At 40.3% G+C, this 22,372-nt stretch overlaps 1 protein-coding gene across 2 annotated transcripts in view; it reads right to left on the reverse strand.

Annotated features, from left to right (window-relative positions):
- col18a1a (collagen type XVIII alpha 1 chain a) overlaps positions 1–22,372 on the reverse strand; it is a 100,133-nt gene that overhangs the window by 33,033 nt on the left and 44,728 nt on the right. For both annotated transcript variants that reach the window (XM_049594403.1, XM_049594402.1), the window contains 3 exons: positions 12,827–13,368; positions 9,947–10,030; positions 5,827–5,898 (listed from right to left, as the gene is read on the reverse strand). In XM_049594403.1, the coding sequence (XP_049450360.1) occupies positions 5,827–5,898; positions 9,947–10,030; positions 12,827–13,368 (698 nt within the window). The remainder of the gene's footprint in view (positions 1–5,826; positions 5,899–9,946; positions 10,031–12,826; positions 13,369–22,372) is intronic.

Below are 22,372 nucleotides of genomic sequence, written 5' to 3' on the forward strand. Positions count from 1 at the left end.
GCATACCCTATTTAGTACGGTGTATTTGTAGATATAAACATAGATTTTGGGGGATGAAGCATGTCCCTGTCAGTATTTAGAGCATGTGCATTTTTCACCCCCAATGAAAACGTTAAAGTAGCAGAGGACTTTTATTTTGACAAAATTTAAGAGATTTGCGCTATAAAATATTGATAAAATTTAAAAAAATCATCAGAATGCAAAATAGTAATGGTCTGAAACTCAAAATTTTCTGGCGGAGAATCCCCAAACCCCCTCTCTCATATCTGACTTCATCTTGCCCAGTTCTTGAAACAAAACCTATGCCTTTGTTTGCGGAATAACGAAAGACAGATCAGTCTCCAGTCTACCAACAATCCTCTGTAACTAAAAACACAGCTGAACTAAGAGAGGCAACATAAGTTATTGAAGGTCGGGGGAGGTGGGATCACTCCTGCTCTCAAACTGCCTTTGGGTAAAAAGTTGAGAGGGGGAGGAAACAATGCAAATACCCTCCCTCGTCTGTAACTCATTCTTCACCGGTGACACACCTTGAATTGTCACCTGTGGAATTCAGAGAGGAGTGGGATAGAGAATGTAGACGAGGGGACAACTGAGGGGGCAACGTGAAGCCACTGTTGATAATTAACCAGTTTCCTTTCTGAGGAATTCTTCCTGCTGTGTTGCACGGCACTGGCTATGCTAAGAATTTGGCCAGACCACTATTGACTGTTCTAAGTTGATATATGTATTAATGAGATAAAGAATACCCTGTTTGTTCACTCCTTCACTTATCCATCATAGCTGGAGGTTGACGGGTGGGAGGTTCCGATCTTAAAAACATAGTGTTGATAGATTTGAACCACACAACCCCCTGAATCTAAGAGCAGGTATGCAGCTCCCTCCCTAATGGACATATTCCACCTCTGCAGTAGTGTGTTCATTTTGTTTTTGTTTTTCAGTACATGCACTATAAAGTATCACAGAAGAAACTTAGTAGCCTTTAGGATGAAATAAAACTGTTTATAAAATGCAGCAACCAAAGTTTGAGTCTCACGTGTTTGACTCTTATTGGCTCCTGCATTATAAAGTAGAACCAGGCTTCAAAAAAAGAAATTACTTGAACAGAAACAATAACGTCTATTCCCCAAATAGTGCTGTATTTCATTAAGACTTAAATGCATACTAAATGGAAAAATTGCTCCTTAGTCAACCAGTTAGCACCTTGGTATTTTGAAATGAAAGAAATACAGGCGTAGCTCCCTCAGCACGCAGCTTAACTTTGCAAATTTGATCTGCTTTTGCACATATCACATATCACAGCAACAATCTTAAACATGTTAACAGCCCCTGTTAGTACAAACCTGGTCAAAATATCTGTGTTATTTGGCAGAGATGCAACAGATCCAACATTTTGTCTCAAACAGGGTGAGAAGCTCATAGAATTATTTTCTAATATTGAGTAAAATAAACAGGTGAAAATGATGAATAATGATCCTAAATATTTAACAACAACAAAAAGGAGCTCTTTTAATAACTAAAAGCAGGAACTAGCACATAAATAAATGATTTGTGCATCTGCATAATTTTCATGGCTGCAGGGAGGAAAACAGGCAATATGGTGAAGAAGAGAGAAACTGTTCAGACACTCATTTATGTGTATTTATATTATAATGAAAGGCTAATTTCTTTAATCTGAATTAAGATGTTTTTTCCATTTTGTTTTAGTGCCAGCAGCTACAACTTAAAGGGACATTTCACCCCAAAATCAAAAATACATATCTGTCCTCTTACCTGTAGTGCAGTTTATCAGTCTAGATTGTTTCGGTGTGAGTTGCCAAGAGTTGGAGATATCGGCTGTAGAGATGTCTTCCTCCAATATAATAAAACTATAGGGCACTCAGCTTGTGGTGCTCAGGGTACCAAAAAATACACTTAAAAACTCAACAGCAATGTCTCTTCCCTGAAATCATGACACAGTTACTCAAGATAATCCACAGACCTTGTTGTGAGCAGTTTCATGTAGGAACTATTTTCTTTCTACCGAACTGCACTGTAGTGATGTAGTAACTGTATCACCATGCATAAGAAACACCAACTAGCTCACACCAAAGCAATTTAGATTAATAAATAGCACTGCAGATAAAAGGAAATCTATGTATTTTTGATTTTGGGGCTGAACTGTCCCTTTAAAGTGTGTATTAGCTCATGGGGACATTGGATCTTGGTTATGTTATCAATCATTCAGGACAGTTTGGCAGGTCTCCAAAAGGTACAACAGTTTTCAATATTTATGGGTCACCAAGTCAAGTCTCCTCATCTTATTGCCTTCAAGTCTCAAGTCAAGTCGAATCTCCTAGCCAAGTTCTCATATTTGCAAATTTAAGTCCAAGTCTCAAGTGTACAGCTCCGTCTGTCATGACATGATGGACATTACAGACAACTGCTACTAACAGCTCAGAGGCTGTACTCTACCTGGAATCAGAATTAAGCTCTTGAAACATTTCCTCTTTGGGCTTCATGCTGAAGGAGACACTTGGACTGCAGCAGTGTCACTGCTAAGGGTGACTGACTAGCTCTGCCATCTATCACCATGAATTCCAGGATGACAAAATGGAAAGTTTCACTTGTACAACTCTCCCTGTTTAGCTCGTCCCTGCCCAGACTTGCCTTAATTGCACTGGTTGGACAATTGTGAAGAGTGTAGGTTCTCCTGTCTGTGAACAGACATCAGACGGAAAAAAACAGCAGCAGGTAGGCATTAGACGCCAGCTGTTACATTACATAGCATATTACATGATGTTAATGAATACCTACTGAACAGATGGAAAAGCCCCTTATAAAAAGTTGCAGAGTATATGGCAGTAATGATGAAGAGACTTCCGACTGGAGGTGCCTGACCCTGCCCTCCCCTGTCTCCTTCTCTTACTTTCTTTCCACCTCTGTCAGTTCCTGTGCACCGCTGATTGAGAAACCAGCCAGAATAACAAAGCCTTGAGGCGGGGGGGGGGCCTCTGACTTGGATCAGATCAAGTCCAAATTGACATCTGGTTTTTCTAACTCTCCACTGTAATTGTGAGTGGGAGTGCACGCATGCACAGAGGTGGTGTTTGCAGGGTGGAGGCTGTGCTATATTTCAGTCTGCGTGGCTATCTTTGAGGGTGGGAGGATGTGAGTGGGTGTCTGTGGAATCTGATTGTGTGTGAGTGTGAGAGAGACAGAAAGCAGAGAGAGGAGGACAGAGGGACAAAGGGGGTTAGATAGAGAAAGTGACAAATGGAGAGATGAAGGAAGACACCAAAAGATACAAGGACATGCAGTGGTTTAGAAAACTTGCATGGGTGAGTGCGAAAAGATAGAAGGTATAAAAGCATACCCATTAAAGTGTGAGAGAACGGAACAGTGCATATGTGCATGGTGGGTTAGAGACTACCATCTGTCAGGGTTCTTGCGCCATCTGTTATGTTAGGCCTTCATCCAGGTGATAAGTCTATCCATTGCATAGACACCTCACCTGACACCAGGTAAAGCCCCTGTTTAAGCATGCAACATTCAAAGCTTAAAGGGACAGCACAGATTTCTGAAAGTGGTGTTGTATGAGGCACCTAGTCAGTGTATTTCCAATTAGGGCATGGCAATATGAAGGCATTACATCGTTATCGAGATACGAGACGGTATATCGTCTTAGATTTTTAAAATTGTTGTATCGTGGTATGGCATAAATGGTGTTTATTTCCCTCGTTTTAAAGGCAGCATTACAATAAAATCATATAAATTCATCAACTTACCAGACTTAATTGTTTTAATGTTTGTCTTAATCGACTTAGTTGTTTTATACACATCATCATCATGATTATTGATGAAAAATCTGATTGTGTTACTATTTTCAAAAAAAAAAAAAAAAAGTCAGAAGGGTATTTGTTCAGTAATATAAATATCGAGATATACATATGGTGTATCGAGATATAGCCTAGAAATATCATGATATGACTTACAGGACGTATCATCCAGCCCCACTACCAATACCCATTTTCTACAAAAACTCGCACTGATATGCATGTTTTTAAACAAACAGCCGAGAGACTGCTTTCCTATTGCCAGTAGACTAGGGCTGTGTACACACCTTTCTGTTTTTTTTGTTGTTGTTTTTTTACCACTGTCTCATGTTCAATGTTATGGACAGGCTGGGAACCAGGTTAGTAAACAGTGGAAAGCAGCATGGAGGCCAGTGAAAATGTTACGGTGATGACTTCCTTGTAAGTCTTACTTATTCAGTCTCTCTTCCAAACTTGGTGCAGACTAATTTGCAATGATGTTTGAGTGCTGCTTGGGGCTGAGATTAGCCTGTTCACCAAGGTGTCATATGGCCCGGGTGTGAATGCAGATTGTTTTTTTGTGCATTGGGAAAGGGGCTCCACGGTAGATTTCAGTTGGCATGCTAACAGTTTGTAAGAGTATGCAGGAATAATTGCACAGAAGCTAAACAATGTATTGCTGTGGACAGGGGCAGCAGCAAAACATGATTTAGCCACCTAAAAAAATCAGTATCAGTTTAAGTGTGTGCCGTATTGACCATATTTTCACCACTTTACCTTGCTGTCAGACAGTGATTTCCAACAGTGAACTGAGGCCGTTATCTATGCTCTCTTCAAAGCCACCAGACTCCCTCAACAAAACCAGAAATTTTTACCTTGCAACATACTGTAGTTGCTCATCTACTACTGCCTCAATTGGTTGGTTTGTTTATGTTATGGTGTGACTTCGGTAAATCCAAACTAGCCCTTTTAAACACCAAAGTCCCACAATAACGTAAACAAACTTACCAATTCAGGTAGTGGAAGATCAGCAACTCCTGTGTGCTGTGAGTTAAAATTACCATTTCTGTCAAACGAGTCCGGTGGCTTTGAAGAGGGCATAGATAACAGCTTGAGTTCCCCATCAGAAAGGGTGGTCTGATGGCAAAGTAAAGCAGTGAAAATATTGTTAACATAGCACACACTTAAACTGATATTGATTTTTTTTAGGTGGCTAAAATACATTTTGCTGCTGCTCCCATCCATAGCAGTACATTGCTTAACTTCCATGGTGGCACTCATGTCTGTTTCTCCAAAACTAGGGGCGTGCTGACCACAGTTTACTGTATGTGATACACTGACTATGAATAACTACCTTATACAACCCCAAAAATGGGAACTATCCCTTTAACATTCCTTTCGTTGGCCTTACTTCAAATAAAATAGCAATAAAGCCTCAGTATTAGTTATTAACTCCTAAAGTTTTGAAAGGCCCAGTTTTAACTCCACAAGGTCACTTCCTTTCTAGTCTGACAGGAGGAAACTTATAAACCCTCTTTGTTTCCAAATCTATAAGACAGAAGCAGCTCAATTTCCAGACATCAACTCAGCAGTTTTTAATCTCTCTTGAGGGATAAGTGTTCACTCACAGCGAGTAACTTGAGACATCAGTGGTATATTATCTAACAGTAGGATGTCTCAGTTTGCAGAGGCACGGCCTGCTGTTAATAATCTTCATCGGCCAGGTATACACGTCTGATCAGCTGATTGAGTCCTCTTTAGGGAACAAAGCATTATTTGATAGTTTTTTCTTTCACTCTCTTGTCTTTTGATTTACAATTTTACATCAAACACACTTTCCTGTGAGAAAATGGTAGACCAGCCCATCATGTTCAATACAATGGACTGAGGAGAATAAGGGTAACATAACTGCAAGGAACAGTACTGTTATTGATAACCATCATTCAGTCCAGCAGGTGAATACTGCCCTACCTTTGTAATAAGTAAAAGAGCACAATTGTTAAAAAAAAAAAAAAAAGAAGTTGTTCCATACCGTCCATCTGTGTCTCTCCATGTCTGGTTTTGGGGGTCTGGACTCCACATAGCCACTTCCTTCACCTGAAGCCTGAGGAGACCAATCAGACATTTTTTAGTTTAAAGTCAACAAGATGATTGTTTTTGTTTTATTGAGTTTTATTTAGTTTTGTTTTATTTAGAAACCTGTAATATCTGAAAACATTCTTTAAATTTGTTTGTGTTTTTGCAACACGTCATGTTTACAAACTTCGTCAAATTCAAGTCAGTTATAAAAGAATCTTACATGTATTTAATTATGTAAGCTTTACGCTGTTGACTTTATGCGAGAGGCAAACCTCCCTGCCCTTCCATGCGCCTACATGGGAAGCCTAAGGCAGGGAGAGCAGCAGCAAATACCCCCGGGAACAGAACAAAGCCAGCATCAATGACAAACAGAAATGACACTGATAAGTCAGACACAGCATGAAAAGGAGGATCTTGGGTGGAGGTGGGTTGCAAAGCCGCTTGCAGAGGAAGCAGCCACAGTAGGCAGGCCAAAGCAGTTTAAATAGGGCGCCCTGAATGAGATTTGCCAATTGGTTGCATAGAAAGGAACCATGTGATCTATCAGCTGACTCCCGTCCATTAATCAGCTGATCCATCAGTTGATTGGGCTGTTTGAGATCAGATGATGTAGCTGGAATGTGAGCTGGGCTTGACATTGTGTCCTGTCTGAACTAACGCTATGTTCAATTTGACTGTGTTGTCTTTATTGCTATACATGTGTTTTTTAAGCCACCTTCTGGGCCAGGTCCCTCTTGAAACAGACTGATCTCAATTTTACTGGGTTAAATTAAGGTGTTATTTCATACTGAACTTTCTAAATTGTCACTGCTCATTGTCTCTGTACTCAATCAATCAAATTTTATTTGCATTATATCATTAAGTCAAATGTTTGTATATTGTTGTATCAGACAATTTACCACACAGTAAATAGTTCTCATATACTCCCTTTAGATTCAAAGCATTTCAGTATATTCAATACAGTGACTGTGTTCTCTAAACTACACAGCTGTTCGTGTGTGAGGCGTTTGAGGTTTAAGACACATGCTGAAATCAGAAACCTGTCATTTCCACTTGGAATGTGATTCTCTCATCTGATCCAAACAGCATCTAAAGGTTTGATGACAACAAGCAGTAAAATCTTGAACCGTCTTCTGTCAGTGAGGATGAGGTTTGGTGGTCTCAGCGAGCAGAGCAGCTGCGAAAGGCAATGTTTTACTAAACAACAGTAAAGGCTGCTGGTGGGCCACAGTGAGGCACCTGTGTTTGTGTGTGGGTGGTCAGGGTCAGCTGTGAAAAGGCTGCTCTCAGATTCTTATCTGTCACACATGTATAATGGCTGATACATGATGTTGCATGCCGGAATAAATCAACAAAGTCCAGTCAAACATCATTACATCCCCAGACTAAATTACAAATGCAAGTTGGTTTGGAATCTCTTCTCATTTTTGATTTCCAAGGAGTGTTATCAACGGCTGTAGATTAAAATGCCTCTGGACGCTATTGGATAAACTCACAACCAATCAAAGCAATAAAACATATAATGAAGTGCTATAAAACAGACTACAGAGTATGAAACAGACCACAGCATGCAGAGATGAGCTGTGATGGCATAGCATCGATGTCAGCGGGGGGGCTGGAGCCTATCCCAGCTGACATCGGGCAAGAGGCAGGGTACACCCTGGACATGTCGCCAGACTATCACAGGGCTGACACATAGAGACAAACAACCATTCACGCTCACATTCACACCTACGGACAATTAAGAGTTATCAATTAAACTAGTCCCCAATCTGCATGTCTTTGGACTGTGGGAGGAAGCCGGAGTGCCCGGAGAGAACCCACGCTGACACGGGGAGAACATGCAAACTCCGCACAGAAGGGCTCCCACGCCCGGGATCGAACCAGCAACCCTCTTGCACCACCGGCAACCCTCTTGCACCACTGTGCCGCCCAGCCATCTTGATTGTTTTTGCAAAAACGTAGCCGTGCTTCTCTTTACAAAGCTAGGTTGTAGTGTCCCCGGTGTGTGAGTGCGCAAGCTAAAATGACATCATCACATATTTTTAGGGAAAGTGCAAAGGCTCCGCAATTTGTCAGTCACTGTCTGAAACGCCTGATATTAGACAAACACTTGTGCTTGCAGATACTAGAAGTAAAGTGTTTGTCTAATATGAGGCGTTGCCAGAATACTACTTTCAGGCATCTCAGCACTAATTAATCTATTAATTGAAGGATCAGTTCGAACTTTCAGCAACTTTTTTTTTTTTTCCTTGTCAAATTATTAGAATTAGGGCCCCACAATATCAGGAAAACATTTGAAATGTGATAACGTCGTTTAATGCTGCAACGAGAACATGACTCACATTAAAAAAACAAATATTTATGTATACAGTTTTAATGTCTTTCTGCTTTAGGTTCACACTGCTAACATAGACCCCAGACAATGAATGGCCTATGCACAATGAACAAAAAGAAAGAAAGAAATGCAGTGATGTTGATAGGTTTTAAATGTAGTGAGTCCCCGGGAAAAAAATTAAATAATTTACTGTATAAATTCAATAGTTTGACATTTGAGAAATATGCCTACTGGTCTTGTGCAAGATATATGATATGTGCGGTAAGAAAATGGCGGCCATCAGTGAGAATGCTTTTTCAACAGGGTGCTTCCTCTCGACAGTAAAACATCATTGGGTTCATCATCGACATGAGTCAATACAGTATCGATCAGAAGCACAATTATCACAACAAACCATTATTAGGGGAAGAACACGTTGTGTCCCCTGGATGGTAAAGCCCAGTCGTCACTAACATGAGTCAAAACAGCATCTGCTGTCACAGCAGACATTGCGACGTAAGATAACAGGAATGTCTGTAGTAATATTCTACATATTCGTGGATCAGGGTGTATTTTATGAAGCTTAAAATACAAGATTATTAATTTACCAGGAAGCTTTCGTGCACTGAGTTTCAGAGAGTGGATGATGAGAGGGATGAGATGGGCTAGCAGACAGGTGTCAGTTCTATGCAGTGCACCCAAACAAAAACACAGACACATCACAGACAGGATAATAATGACGGTTTCTGGGACATGAGAAATATTTTCAAAAGCCTAGGCCTAAGCTTCAACACAGATTGGCTGTTCACAACTCCCTCTCATATACTGATCGCAGTTCAAGCCGTCTTATGTGATACCTTTATCGTACATGTTGATATCGTGATAAAGGTACATATTCAATATATTGTGCAGCCCTAATCATAATGAAGAATAAATTTGGATTTGAACTACTATGTAAATCTACCTTGGCCCCCTTAGTTACTGTTGCTATGCCTATCAAGCTCTCCATTCTCACATGGCACATATGTAGTTTACAATGGTATCAGCGACAGATCCGCCAGTGTCTGTTAGTATTTTCGTCTGAAATAATCCAGCTGTCAGATTTTATTAGCTGCAGCTATTTAGCCAATAAAACTAATGTTAGCTCCATGAGTTGGAAGAAAACCTTGTTTCCAGCTGTCTTTTTTAATGTTTCCAGCTGACTCTGTTTGAAATCTTTGCTAACTATGCTAACTATGCACATGGTGGCGGAAATACTGAGGCTAACGCTGCATGTCCCAGACAAAAGAAATCGGCATCATCAGTTGATGATCCCTCTGGAAGACAGAAAAAAGGCATTGTTTTTGTAGCGTAGAGCTGGTTAGTCTTAGTTTAATTGGTATAATAAGGAAAAATTTGATTTCATTCTAAAATAACCCTGTGCGGCTGCTTAGCTGCTTTACATTTTCTTACAGTTTGTAATAAGAGAAAAAGGACTAACTGACGTGTTTGGCAGATGAGTTTGGCTGGGATTTCTGGAGTGTAAAATTCCCAATATCCAATAAGGAGCAGGGTGGGCCCGCTAACATTGGCCTAAACTCTAACAGCGACCAAGACCGGCTTCCCCACAGTGGGGAAATATTACACTGTGAAAGTCCTAGTCATGAAACAGGTCTTTTTTATGCATATACAACTGGAACAGCTGGAGCTTACATTGTCATGTGTTTCCAATCACATGTCGTCAGTTATCTTCAAAATGTAATTAGACGTGATTTACCATGTCTGAGTCATCTTCATCCTCTTCACAGTGCCTCTCAGCAGCACGGGGGTCTCCCACCACCCTCAGCTCACCGATCACCCCCTGTTCAAAACAAGGACATGGTGTTTTGATGTTAATGATACATGTAATAATGTCAGAACATAGCTTATTCTCTCTCCCACACACACACACACACACACACACACACATCATGCTTATCTCTGAACTTGCTGCTCAGATTTTGGTAATCTTTTCAGGGAATTTCCCCTTTCTGCAAAATCAGAGGAGCTATTGATGTCTCCAGTTTTAGCCTCTGCCTGTGAAGTGCCACTATCTCTGTCCCACACACATGATCTGATACATGTTCCCACACAGGATACTTGCACAGATAGCATTCATGCTATCTGACTGCCTATCAAAGGGCCATTAGCTCTGAATGAAGAAGTGGTTTCGCTGCAGCCGAGTTATTTGAAGTTGACTCTTCAGGACACATTTATATCCTGAGAAAAAAAAAGTCAAATGGATTTTTTAAGAGAACTTTGAAGATAAACAGCAAAGGGCCTTTGACATTTAAACCCTGTCTCCCTGTCTGGCTTTTATTGGTCGTGCTGGTAGTCTTTTTTTGTAACTTGTACAATGTTTAGTCGACGTGTCATGGTCTTTTCCTGACAAATTCCTTTAGATCTTTGCAGTAAATCTCACATCCTTTGCACAACAAGGACTAAACTGTCACTGCAGCATGTTTTTACTAGTGATGGATAATAAGAGGCGAGACATCCACTAAACAAATCCTGTTTCAGAATGGAATGTCCATTTTATAAATACATAATGTAAATATTTAAATACCAAAGTAGCTCAACGGATACTTGATTTGATTAGAGAAATTAAATTCACAAGACCTCTGTAAGTTTAGGGCCACGCTAGGGTCAATAAATAGCACATGGCCAACATGTCCTGTAGGAAGAAACAGGGTTAGGTTCCTTTTCTTCCAAAATAAGCAGTTTCTAATAATCTTTCTGACAAAATATCTGACTACAGGGAAAGACCTTAGATAGTCTTGTGTAAAAAAACAAACAAAAAAAAACTGAACTGTGTAGCAGAGTGACTAAGTGCTTTACAACAAAATAAGCAGCTGTCTTCAAACACAGTAATAAAAAAGATTAAAACAAGTTTAACAGCTGAGAGAGAAGGCCAGTGATAATGTTTCAGCTGAGCAAACATTGAAGCCAGATGGGAAGTACTTCAGTGGAATTCTGACATATTTAGTAGTGCAAATATCTCTGTCTTATGAATATATTAAAAAATACTCTTTAGCAGTGGATGGAGGGGATGGCCATCCTTTTTTTTGGCTTGCTGCGAGTTTATCAAAAGTGCTTCTGCCTTTATGGTTTAAATGCCTCAATTGAGTCTCATTAGCAGAACAGGGAGGTCACTGATGTCCATATAAGTAGCAAGACGCCATGCTCGGCGACACTGAACAGTTAACACAGCAAATAAAAGCATTACTGTAGAGGTGAAGTGTAACTCAAACAGAAAGCGACAACAAGGTCAGGTTGGATGTAGCCATCTAATAAAAGTGACCGAGGAGCTTCGATAAAAGTCTCCTAAACATGTTATTTTCTAAGATAAATAGAGCAGATTTCCATGAATTAGAGATATCTCCTCACCCCAAGGGACCTGGGTTGTATTTTCAGGTGTCACCTCAAAAGGAATGAAGTATTGATCTACCTTTTACATCTGGGATTACAACTGTCCAACTACTACCAAAGTCAAAAAAGTCAGTTCTCCTCCAATTCTAAGTTGAGTTATAAGGATATCAATCAGTCAAGTCTGATTGTTTAACTGGTTGTAAAATGCTCTCAAGTATTTATGTACATCACCTGAACAATCAAGTGTCATTGGCAGAATGACTGAGAAACATTACCAGAGAAAAAAGGCAACACCATCAGTGAAGACCCAAGATAACCCAACAAGGTGCTGCATAGGCCGATCAAATAAACCACTGCACAATTTGGTTGATAACTTTGTCACTCCTACTGTTTCCTTGTGATGGTTGCCATCAGATCCTGTTTGACAGAGTTACAAACTGCAGTGCAGCGTTCCTTTAAATTCATGGATCTATTACTCAAACCAGATCCGGATTAGCAGCTCCTTGTGTTTTTATATCAAAGTGCTGTTTTTGGTGTTGATGCCCAGTTACTTGCTTAAACAACATTCCATAAACTTTTTCTCTTTGCCTCAATCTACCCTTTGACCTGAGATTCAACTCTTTAGCTCTGCTACCCCAATGACTTCTCACACTGCTCCCCCATCCCACCTCACCCTCAGTCCTATGCTTTCAACATGCAGTTGCATATTTTGTCCATGCAGGTAGCCATAGGTGAACCACCATAACCCTTTAACAGCTAAAGTCAGCAGTTGTTGCAGTCAACTACTGGTATTCTTAGCAGGCAAATGACTGAAGTTAATTAAATCCCAACTGTGAGGTCTTCCAATTATTTGCAGACTACTCTCAAGAACATGGTGAGGTGATGCAGACATTTATGTTGTGGTTTAGAGCAGGCCAATTTGAGCAATCAAATCATACAAGAGTTATTCAGCCAAGACGTTTCACATGATTGATTATGGAAAGTCAAAACACTATACTGCAATTCACACAGCTGGAGTCCTGTCTCATTGTAGTTTGTGTTGGTTAGAGAAAGAAGTCGTTTGGACATGTGAGATGTGCAGACTTTGGACTCCAACACAACAATTAGTCTGACTAATTCAGTGCAGAGGTGTCATGCAAATATTTCTTTATCTAGTATGAAAACTATTAAAATAAATACAGTATATCTTTCATTGTCAATTCCTGATTTCATGAATATTGTTTTGTCCAGATGGAGTCTGTGTACGCACCAGAAACTTCTCTGTATCAGCTCCTCCAGCTTGCCCAACAAAGACCCCAGCACCAGACTCCAGCTCCATCTCGTCCGGGGACCTCTCAATGCGCATCACCTGAGGGTCTATGTCACAGTTGAGGTAGAACATCACTTTGTCATCCCTCACAGCAATAGCAAAACGAGTCCAGGTATCCCTCATGGAGGGCACAGGGAACCTGGCCGCCTCATACGACTGCTGCGAGTCGGGCTCAGTGTAGTACAGGATGACATTCTGGTTGCTGCCCTGCACAGCGGACAGTTTAACACCCACATACATGATCTGCTGAGCAGCATCTGTGATGGAGAAGATGACACCACCCCTGTCTGTGGTGGGTTTCAGGTTGAAGATGAGGGCGAAGTCTCGGTAGAATGGGCTCGGCAGGTGGGCACGCGCCAGCTGGCCCGTGTTGGCATCAGGACCAAAGACATAGCCGGGGCTGTTGTCTGACCCAAAGACCTGGGTGATTGTGTTTGGAGGAGGATCCCCAATCAGCTGTAGCAGGGAGACTCCACTGTCTTCTACAAGGGGAGAGAAAAAGAATGTGAGGATACAATATGCATGAAATCTACTGGAGGTTAGAAGGGAGGGCTGCATGGCAGGGTGTAGTGTTAGACCAGGCTGCTGAGGACTGACTTAGTGTGAATGTGCCTGATGAATACAGGAACAATTGCTTTTACTTGCACATGATGGTGGTATTTTGAATCTTTGTTGTACTAGAAAAAAAAATCAACAGCATGGCTGGTCAAAGATTTTTCCCTTTAAAAGTAAGATAAAGAGTAATAAACGTCAGTGGAAAGTTACCACAACTTCCTCCAACCAAACAACATGAAGGCTATTTTCTGAGAAGCACTGGCAAAGCAGTTATGCTCAGGGGACCACAGACAAACAAACAAACCATTTTATAACTGCTTGACCAAAATATGGAAAAGGTTGACATCCCCCAAAAAGGCAACAGGATAAACCAGCTGAGACTAAGAAAAGCAGATCACTAAAGCAGACACTGCAAGGCCTGTATTCCAAAGACAAGACCAGCCAATGCCAAAACTTCCTAAACTGAAGGGGGATATAAAGACACAGTCCAGAAGATAGAGTACAAGAAGATGTGACTTGAGACTTGAATAATTTAGCTCTTAGCAACTGAGTCAAAAACAACTGACACTTAAATGAATCTACATGTTTAAAAAAAATCTTTATATTTCTGTTGTGCTGATTTGCCTTAAAAAGGTCCAGTGTGAATCATTTAGGGGCATCTACTGGCAGAAATGGTATGTAGTATTCATAACTACATTTTCATCTCAAGAACTGTTGTGTTTTCGTTACCTTAAATTGAGCTGTTTATATCTGCATACAAAATGGGTCCTCCCAGAAAGTCTGCCATGTTGTTCTATGGTGGCCCAGAACAGACAAATTAAACACTGGCTCTACATAGGGCCATTCACAGTACTGCATTGGCCACCATAGTTTCAATTTTATAACCTCACTGTTTGATGCCATTAAATCCTACACGCTAGACTAGGGTTGTCATTGGTTAACGTTAACTGTTAATTAGCTAGTTAACCAGTGAGAACATGTTTCACCGGTTATGCATGTTGGTCTCTACGTTGTTTTTTCTACTCTTCAGTCTACCGCACTGTACACCAGTGGCAGTCAAGTGAGAAAACTAACGTTAGCTAGCTCATCCCACAATCACTACTTGTAACGCCGTCCCAACCCAAGAGTGTTGCTATGACAACACTGGGCCCACCGGAGATTGAAGCGTGGCCACCATATAGCCTACTGCAGCAACGCCATGCATTCACTGGGACGGTGTTGCCAGTGTTAATCACTGAATGAGCAGCGCGCTAGCTAACGTTAGCTCCCACCAGACCACCAGTGGTGTGCAGTGCAGAACGGACAAGGCAACGTTAGCTAAACAGTGGATACCAGAGAGTGGGCTGTGGGCACTATCTTTCTACATGTTACAACAGCTAGCTTGCTGTCTGTCAGCAAAGCTAACTGAAAATAAAATAAAAGGAAAAACATTTACAACATATAACATTAAAATTCCGCCCTCTCTGAATGGATCGTGCTTTGAAATGCAGTACTGAAGCTCACTGAGTCAGTGGAGTGCTGGACTAAAAGGAACGGCCTTTTGTACTTCACATCATTTGCCTTTTTTTCTCTCTTTTCTTAAATATTAACTAGTAGGTTACCTGTTAATGGCTATCAAAAGCAAAACTAACCAAAATGTATTCATGTAATTCATGTACTGATAGAAGAGTCAAAAAACAAAGTTGTCAAAAGACAAAAAAATTAAAAGCAAAACTAAAACATGCAGCAATAGCTTCCAGTGCTCTGTGGAACACTCTATGGCAGAAAATTGCATCAACAGACCAAATTTATTCAAACAGAAAAATTACACATTTAAAAACTTTTAAATTTCCTCTAATTGTGACCAGCGTGTGTATGGGGTAAAGACAGATATTTATGCATCACATTCCTGAAGACACACAAACACAAAAAAAGCAAAAAGCTCTTCCGACTTGTGTGACATCTGCTAAATGTCACTGCTCCAGGGCACACAGGGACCAACAGCTGGGCCTCCTGCATATCTTTGCTCACACTTCCATCACCCTGGGTGACTCTGGAGAGATCAGTGCATAATAATTGGAGGCGTTTAGGAAATACAAGAAACACAAAGAGCGATGTGTGTTCATTCACATAATAGTGGAGACAGTTTTTTTTTTTTTTTTTTTTACGAGGATCAAACTTGAGAGTAAACCTTTCTGCTTTGATCAAAAACAATGTTTTCCAATGTTAAAAGAAAAATCACTGTTTTGGGAGAGCACTTGACGTAGTTTCTGGTGCTTTGAAGAAATGCTTTGGTTTACCACCCGGTGACTAATGTGCGTGCTCTATTGCCCCGTTCAAAGCCTCCCCACTGCCCCGAGTGCTGGAGATCAGTGGGGTCTGCAATTGGCTTTGTTGAGAGCTTAAACACATGAGGTTTTTAGCTGAACCCAAGGTCCTGCTCTCTGTTGTACAACCATAAACACAAGTCTGAATTTTTCTGCACGCTGTGTAGAACTAAAGATGCTTTCATTTGAATTAGAGCTAACAGAGAACCTAGTCAAACTGTGACTGGACAGCAATAAAAATACTTTCCAGTATTCATTATGCAGTTCCCCTCTGCACCAATAATCAGAGAGAAAAATCTCAATAAACAGATTGTACATGTAGCCAGAATATATAAATGATGCAGTGATAGTTTAAAGACGTGTCAAAAATACCACACAAATCTGGAAAAACAGTGAGATGCGCTACACTTGACTTGACTGTACGAATGATACTCATTGGGTCAATTTTAAAATAGCATCTTGGTGGAAAATCCATGAACACGCTATGCACAATATAGCAAGCTAGAGTCTTTTAAAAGAGGATCACTATCAGTCTATATTGTATCTTATAAAATACACTGCAAATGTTACTCTCATGTCACCTGATAAAACCTTAATAAACCTTCCTGAATTTTAAAATCCTGAAGCAAACAAGACCTATTATGCTTTTCCATATTTTTTGTCTTATAGGTGCTAAAGAGAGTGCTGTCAGACGGAGGGTGAATACACGTGCTCCAGCACAGACAGCATGGGGAAAATAAAGTGATGTTTGATCATTAAATCATGTGAACATATTCTAGTAAAAACCTTTCATACAAGTATGAACCTGAAGATGAGCATATCAGGTCCTCTTTGTACATAAATTAATAAAAGCTAATTATGAAATGACAGATGCAGATGCACACACAAAGTCCAAAGGTCAGAGCAAGGTAGACTGTGAGTCCTTCACTGCTGCATGAATGGCAGCTAACAACAAACTTATTTGCACCCAGCCAACCAGATGTTTATTCTGAAAAAGTGAGGATGAGAAACCTCGAGGGTCTCTTCAGTGGGCCTGTGCTCACATGTCTGAACCTGGCTCCCTCTTCTGAGCACAATCTTTGCCAGAGAATGCTTGAAAAAGGCAAAACTTTGCAGTAATTCAGTGGTTTAATCCATTACGTGGGAAAGCACAGCATTTTAATGTAATCCTCCTGCTGCGGGTGCTAAAGCAGATATGTGAGCTATTTTTAAAGCAGAAACACTCCATGACTGAGCATGTGTCAGAACTCTTTTAGCTCTGAATGACGTCATTTGTACTGAAAAATGTCTCTACTAGCTGCAATTCACTTTGTTCAATGATATGCAAGAAACATGTAATTTCTAAGCGGCAAATTAGCAGCTGGTCATGAAAAATATTGGATTTGTATGCAGATTAAACTTCAAGGCTTGTAATAAGTTGGAATGTGAGGTCTCTAAAACAGAGTCTGGTTGTCCCTCTCAAACAGTATGAATAACAGTCTCCTATAACTCAAACATCTGACTTACTTATACATTTGCAAAACGAACAGCAGACATCCTCACACTTGCAGACAAGATCCAAGCTTCCAAAACCCCTCATTACTGCAGCAGCTCACCTATTATTAGCCATCACTCACACCGACCAGATGTGCACTTTTTTTGAACCGTGTTCAGAGAAGGCACATCCATGACACTTAATGCAAAAAATGATCACTATTTACATCAGATATAAAACAGAATCCTGATGTAGTTATACCACATAGCAGTATAGAAAAAGAGAGCTTGGAAGTATAAATAAAGACAATTTAATTACTGGATCTAAAGCAGATGAAAAGGTTTGACCTGCTTCAGGCCTGCAAAGGAATGCTTTTGCTGAAGCCTGTTCAATGTGTCTGCATTGTCAGCAAAGGGCCAGCCAGTCATTCCTTCTCAGAGATCAAAAATTGTTGGGTATACAAAAGGTTCACCATTAGCATTTTAAGTGCAATCTCAATTCAGGTTTCCCATATAGCTTTTGTTAACCAATGACAGCTTCAAGGCCAATCTGGCTTAGAAAAGAACCACTGATGAATGGAGCAGAGCTGGGTTTATGGTGCTAGTTTGTCTTGTCAAAAAGGCGGCTTACTGACCAGGAACGCAGCTCTTTTTCACTTCCTAACATTCCAGGATGGGGTACCAGAGTTTGTGATACCCTGTTGATAAAGCTGTATATACAGCTTTGGGAAGTACAGGATCCTGTATAATCCACGAGAAAACATTTGAACATCTGGAGAGTCCCAGAAAACGTTGCGGTTTCACTGACTACGCTCCATCACCATTTCAAACATCCCTTGAGGCCTGCTGACAAGGGCAATGATCTCTCCCCTCAGTCTGAAAAAAAAGCGGTCAGTGGTCTGAGTAGAGTTCACTGCAGGAGACGTAAAAATAACCTTCCAGTGATGTCTATAATGCTTATGCATGTGCAGCATAAACTATGTTTGACGTGTCCGTCAGCCAATTGATTTAAAAGTGAAGTAAATTAAATTTGGTGACATGATATGGTGTCTGTGTTTGCTTTCTGCTCATTTGATCCATGTTTGATGTTTGTTTCAATTTATGTCTGGCTGCTTCCAAGATTAAAGAGGGTCATTTGTAATGCTTCTAATGTTAAAGCAATGTCAAGTACATGGTGGAATCAATTTTATCCGGCAATATAAATGACTGTATGAATTGTTTTCATATGATATCAAAACAACTTTCGTACAGTCATTTACATTTATTGGATCTATAAAAGCCAATTTTGTTGCTGAAGAGAAAAATAAGCACAGTGCTATATTTGGTTGCACTATTCACACAGCAGTGGTTTAATAATTCTATCTTGTGCAAACAGATATGATGCCATGATTACTGAAACTTATATACTTCATAAACTATAACAACTTAATGTCTAGTGGCATGTTCATGTGTAACTATACTCTCTAATGACACCAGGTTCCACTACCATTTGTATGATCTGTCACTAAATTGAAAAATAAATGATCAACAGAAGTTTTAAATATCAAGGTAGACATCAACACCATGAATGAATAGTCCTTTCTTTCTGCAAAGGATATTCGGTAAACCTCTGGGGAAACTTTGCGGTATCTTTAACCTGATGATGCCGAATGCTTGGAAAAAGATATTAAACCAAAAACCCACATCACAGTACAGGAAGGAGATTTCATGTTGGCTCACCCTTAAGACTTAGCTGTAATTCTCAAACCACAAAAAGGGAGATGGGCCTACCACAAGCTGGGCACTTTACTCTTTGGGGGAAGAAGTAATGTGATACTGTTTAAGTTCTCTACCTGTAAATGACGAACTTTTGAGGCAACATGCATGGTGTACACAAACCCCTTGCCACCGCAAGCCTCATAAATAATGTCTCTGGAAGAAAAACAGTGCATATGATATTCACAGAGGCGGAGTGGAAATGCCTCAAAATAGGTTTAGAGCTCTCCAAAATACTGAGACTGCTCCGCTCTCCTCTAGAAAGTGTTAAGAGGGTCACAATTAGGCTGTTATCCAGCTCAAGACATCCCTGTGCTCCAGCACCGTTTTGCAACACTGCCTCATCAGTTCTCAGTTTGTACATGGTGCAACACAAACCAGAGGGGGCAATGAGTTTCTGGCAGCAAAGAAGTCGGACTACGCTGTGCCCATAATTGGAACCCTCCTGAGAGCCAACTCAAAATGATTCCCTGGCAAGCAGCGCACTGAAGAACTGGAGCCAGCTTCGGGCCTTCCTGTCATGAGATACAATATCAATCTCGGCTCAGTGAAACTACAGTGCAACAAATCAGTGTCAGACCACCAAAAGGGTGTACAAGCCACAAAACAAAGACTATATGTACACAGATACCACCAAAAGAGCGGTACAGAGGAAAACATACTTTAAGACCACCACAGAGGTGGCAAGGAACAGGAGTTACTCTAACCTAAACTGACTGTGAGTAATAGTCTCTCATAAAGGATATAGTTTTACCCTCAAGAGCTAACCAAAATAAATTGCATTTGACCTCTAGACCCTGATATGAATGACTGCTCATCTTTCAAGCAGGAGGCTGGTAACCATGGAAAAACATCATTAAAAGCCCTATTGTGCCCTAACAATCCTGCCTTACCACAGGGGTAGCTCCCCTGCGGTAAAAGGCTCACATCTGACAGATTTCTTACAATGTTTCTATGCACACACTAATATCTCTGCAATCTTCCCACAGTAATCTCCCACATACACACATCTATAGGCTACATACATTTATTTTCATATATAAATTGCTCCATTGTGTTTCTTCCCCTATGCCGACGGCCCTAAACTTTAACTCCATCTAGCTTAAAAAGATGTAAGTATAACATGAGACATTCTTTCATGACAGGTCATAGTTAAATGATGTAGGAGTGGAGTGGTATTAAGGGGAATATGAGTGCCCTCCTCCCACACATGAAGCAAGTAGAGCTGCAGATATTGAAAAAAGTCTGAAGCTTCTCAGAAACAGCATAGCAGGGGTTCTGATCAGTGAATTTAAGAGGTCAAAGGACTCGTAAGTTGGTGGACGCAGCAGAAAACAGCCCGAGATTAAGTTATTGGGCTAATAAACTGGGAATTCTGGGCTCTAGGGCACACATTTACAGAGCTGTGTAACACATTACCCTGGCTATTTAAGTGTGACTTCATTCAGCTTTAAGCCAAAGCCCACCAACCTGTTAACTACTTTTAAACATTTACCAGTATGATCACTGGCTGCTGCAGTAAGACAATGGCATATGCACGAGGTACTTTGTTAACTGAAGCCATGTGAATGCTCATAGGAAATGTCTAATTGACTTTGAGGTTTATCAGTTATCCTCAGGGGCAAAGAGACCTCACAGGGACAGTCACTTACATCATGTCTGTTCAGCCTCACTCAACCATCACTCCAACAATCAGCGTCCATTGGTGAATTTTAAGATCATTCTGTTTAAATGAGTGAGTCCAGATGGTTGCGACTGTGGTGGCTTTCTGTTTATCCAGGAATGAATTAGAGTGACTGAAGTGCTCCAGTGATACCTCGAGGCTAGTCTTAACAGGTGATACCCAACACGTTCGTCTTAGTGGTGAACCAGCTTCTGGAGGGCCTATAAAAGCTGTCTTTGAGGTGTAAAGATGGCAACATAATCATACTTTTTCAACTGCCTGGGGTCGCAAATAGCAATGTCAGGTCTGCTTTGTGTAGAACTGCAAAATATATTTGTCTCGCCTTTTTTTTTTTAGCTTTCCCAGACACAAATATAAAGCAGATAAACACTCCTTACCTACACCTAACTTTACAATTGAATCAAACAAATTAAGTGTAAAGCTATGCAGTAGGAGCCAGAAAAGCCAACATTTACTACAAGACAACATATGAACCTAACCTTTGCAGTAGACCACACCATAATCTTAGTGAAACAATTCAAACAAACACAAAACTATTTGGGCCCACATGCATAACTTAGTCCTGGCACTGAAGACATGTTGTCCACTCATGTCTGTCAATGAAGCAAGCTGTTGGGAAGATAGCGAATCTGTAAAAAGACACAGTCTTGGAAGGGCAGGGCAGTGGCTCAATGAAAGGAATAAGGCTTTAAAGATGTTCTTAATTTGAGGTGCACATGCTCACAGAAACACATTTTCTCATATTAGACTAATCACTCGCAGTATTAAACATCTGAGTCTTTTTTCCATCATTATTTAATCACCACAGCCATGCATTGTACTTATTATTCCTGGAGAAATTAATCAAATGCACAATGGTCCTATTAATGTTTAGGAATATATTATCAACCAAGTCAACCATAAGCTACCATATAACTAACAGTTTGCTGGAATTTCAAGCACCTTACTTAATTTCAAATATCTCCTCAGCTCTACGTCAAGAGGCATTTCAAACAACAAATGAACTGCTCTGGTATTTGACATGCCATATTCATGGAATCTAAATGCATAGACCTGTTAAAATGATTAACATGAGTAAAGTAACTTTCCATCTGTCATGAATACCTTCGCCTTGTACAGTTGTAAAAATTGACATCCCGCTGAAAACCTTCGGCGCAAGCATGACTGCTTCCCATGCATGACAACCTAATTTGTCCATTACTGGACAGACAAATGCACACCGCGCTGCCTGCAAGTCACTCGCTGTCAAAAGAGACATGCATTTCTACATGCCAAATTGTTAACAGTGTTTCATGCACAAGTTCTTTGTAGTAGACAGACCTTTGTCTACAGCAGTTTCAGATGCATTAAGGCAAATAAGTACTAAAGTAGAAAAAAACTAATTACTACTTTCTACTACAAATTTCATTGTATGCTACATGCAATGACAATAAAGGCATTCTATTCTATTCTTTATATATTTATAGATATTTTTTGACATTACTGTGTTTCCAGATGTTGCAACAATCTGCATTTAAGAACTCTGTAGTTCAATTTGAAGACAGAGGATCATTCAATTCACATTTCATTTTTAGTGGCATGTCATGCTTGAGATTTGCTTAACACTATGGACTGAATATCTGTTAATGCTATGATTGCACTGTAGGGTACAATATCTGAACCCATTTAATGTCCATCTCAGCAAAATATCACCATTTGAATTAATAACCTATA

The sequence above is a fragment of the Epinephelus fuscoguttatus genome, linkage group LG13, assembly GCF_011397635.1.
Source record: "Epinephelus fuscoguttatus linkage group LG13, E.fuscoguttatus.final_Chr_v1".
Classification (NCBI taxonomy): Eukaryota; Metazoa; Chordata; class Actinopteri; order Perciformes; family Serranidae; genus Epinephelus; species Epinephelus fuscoguttatus.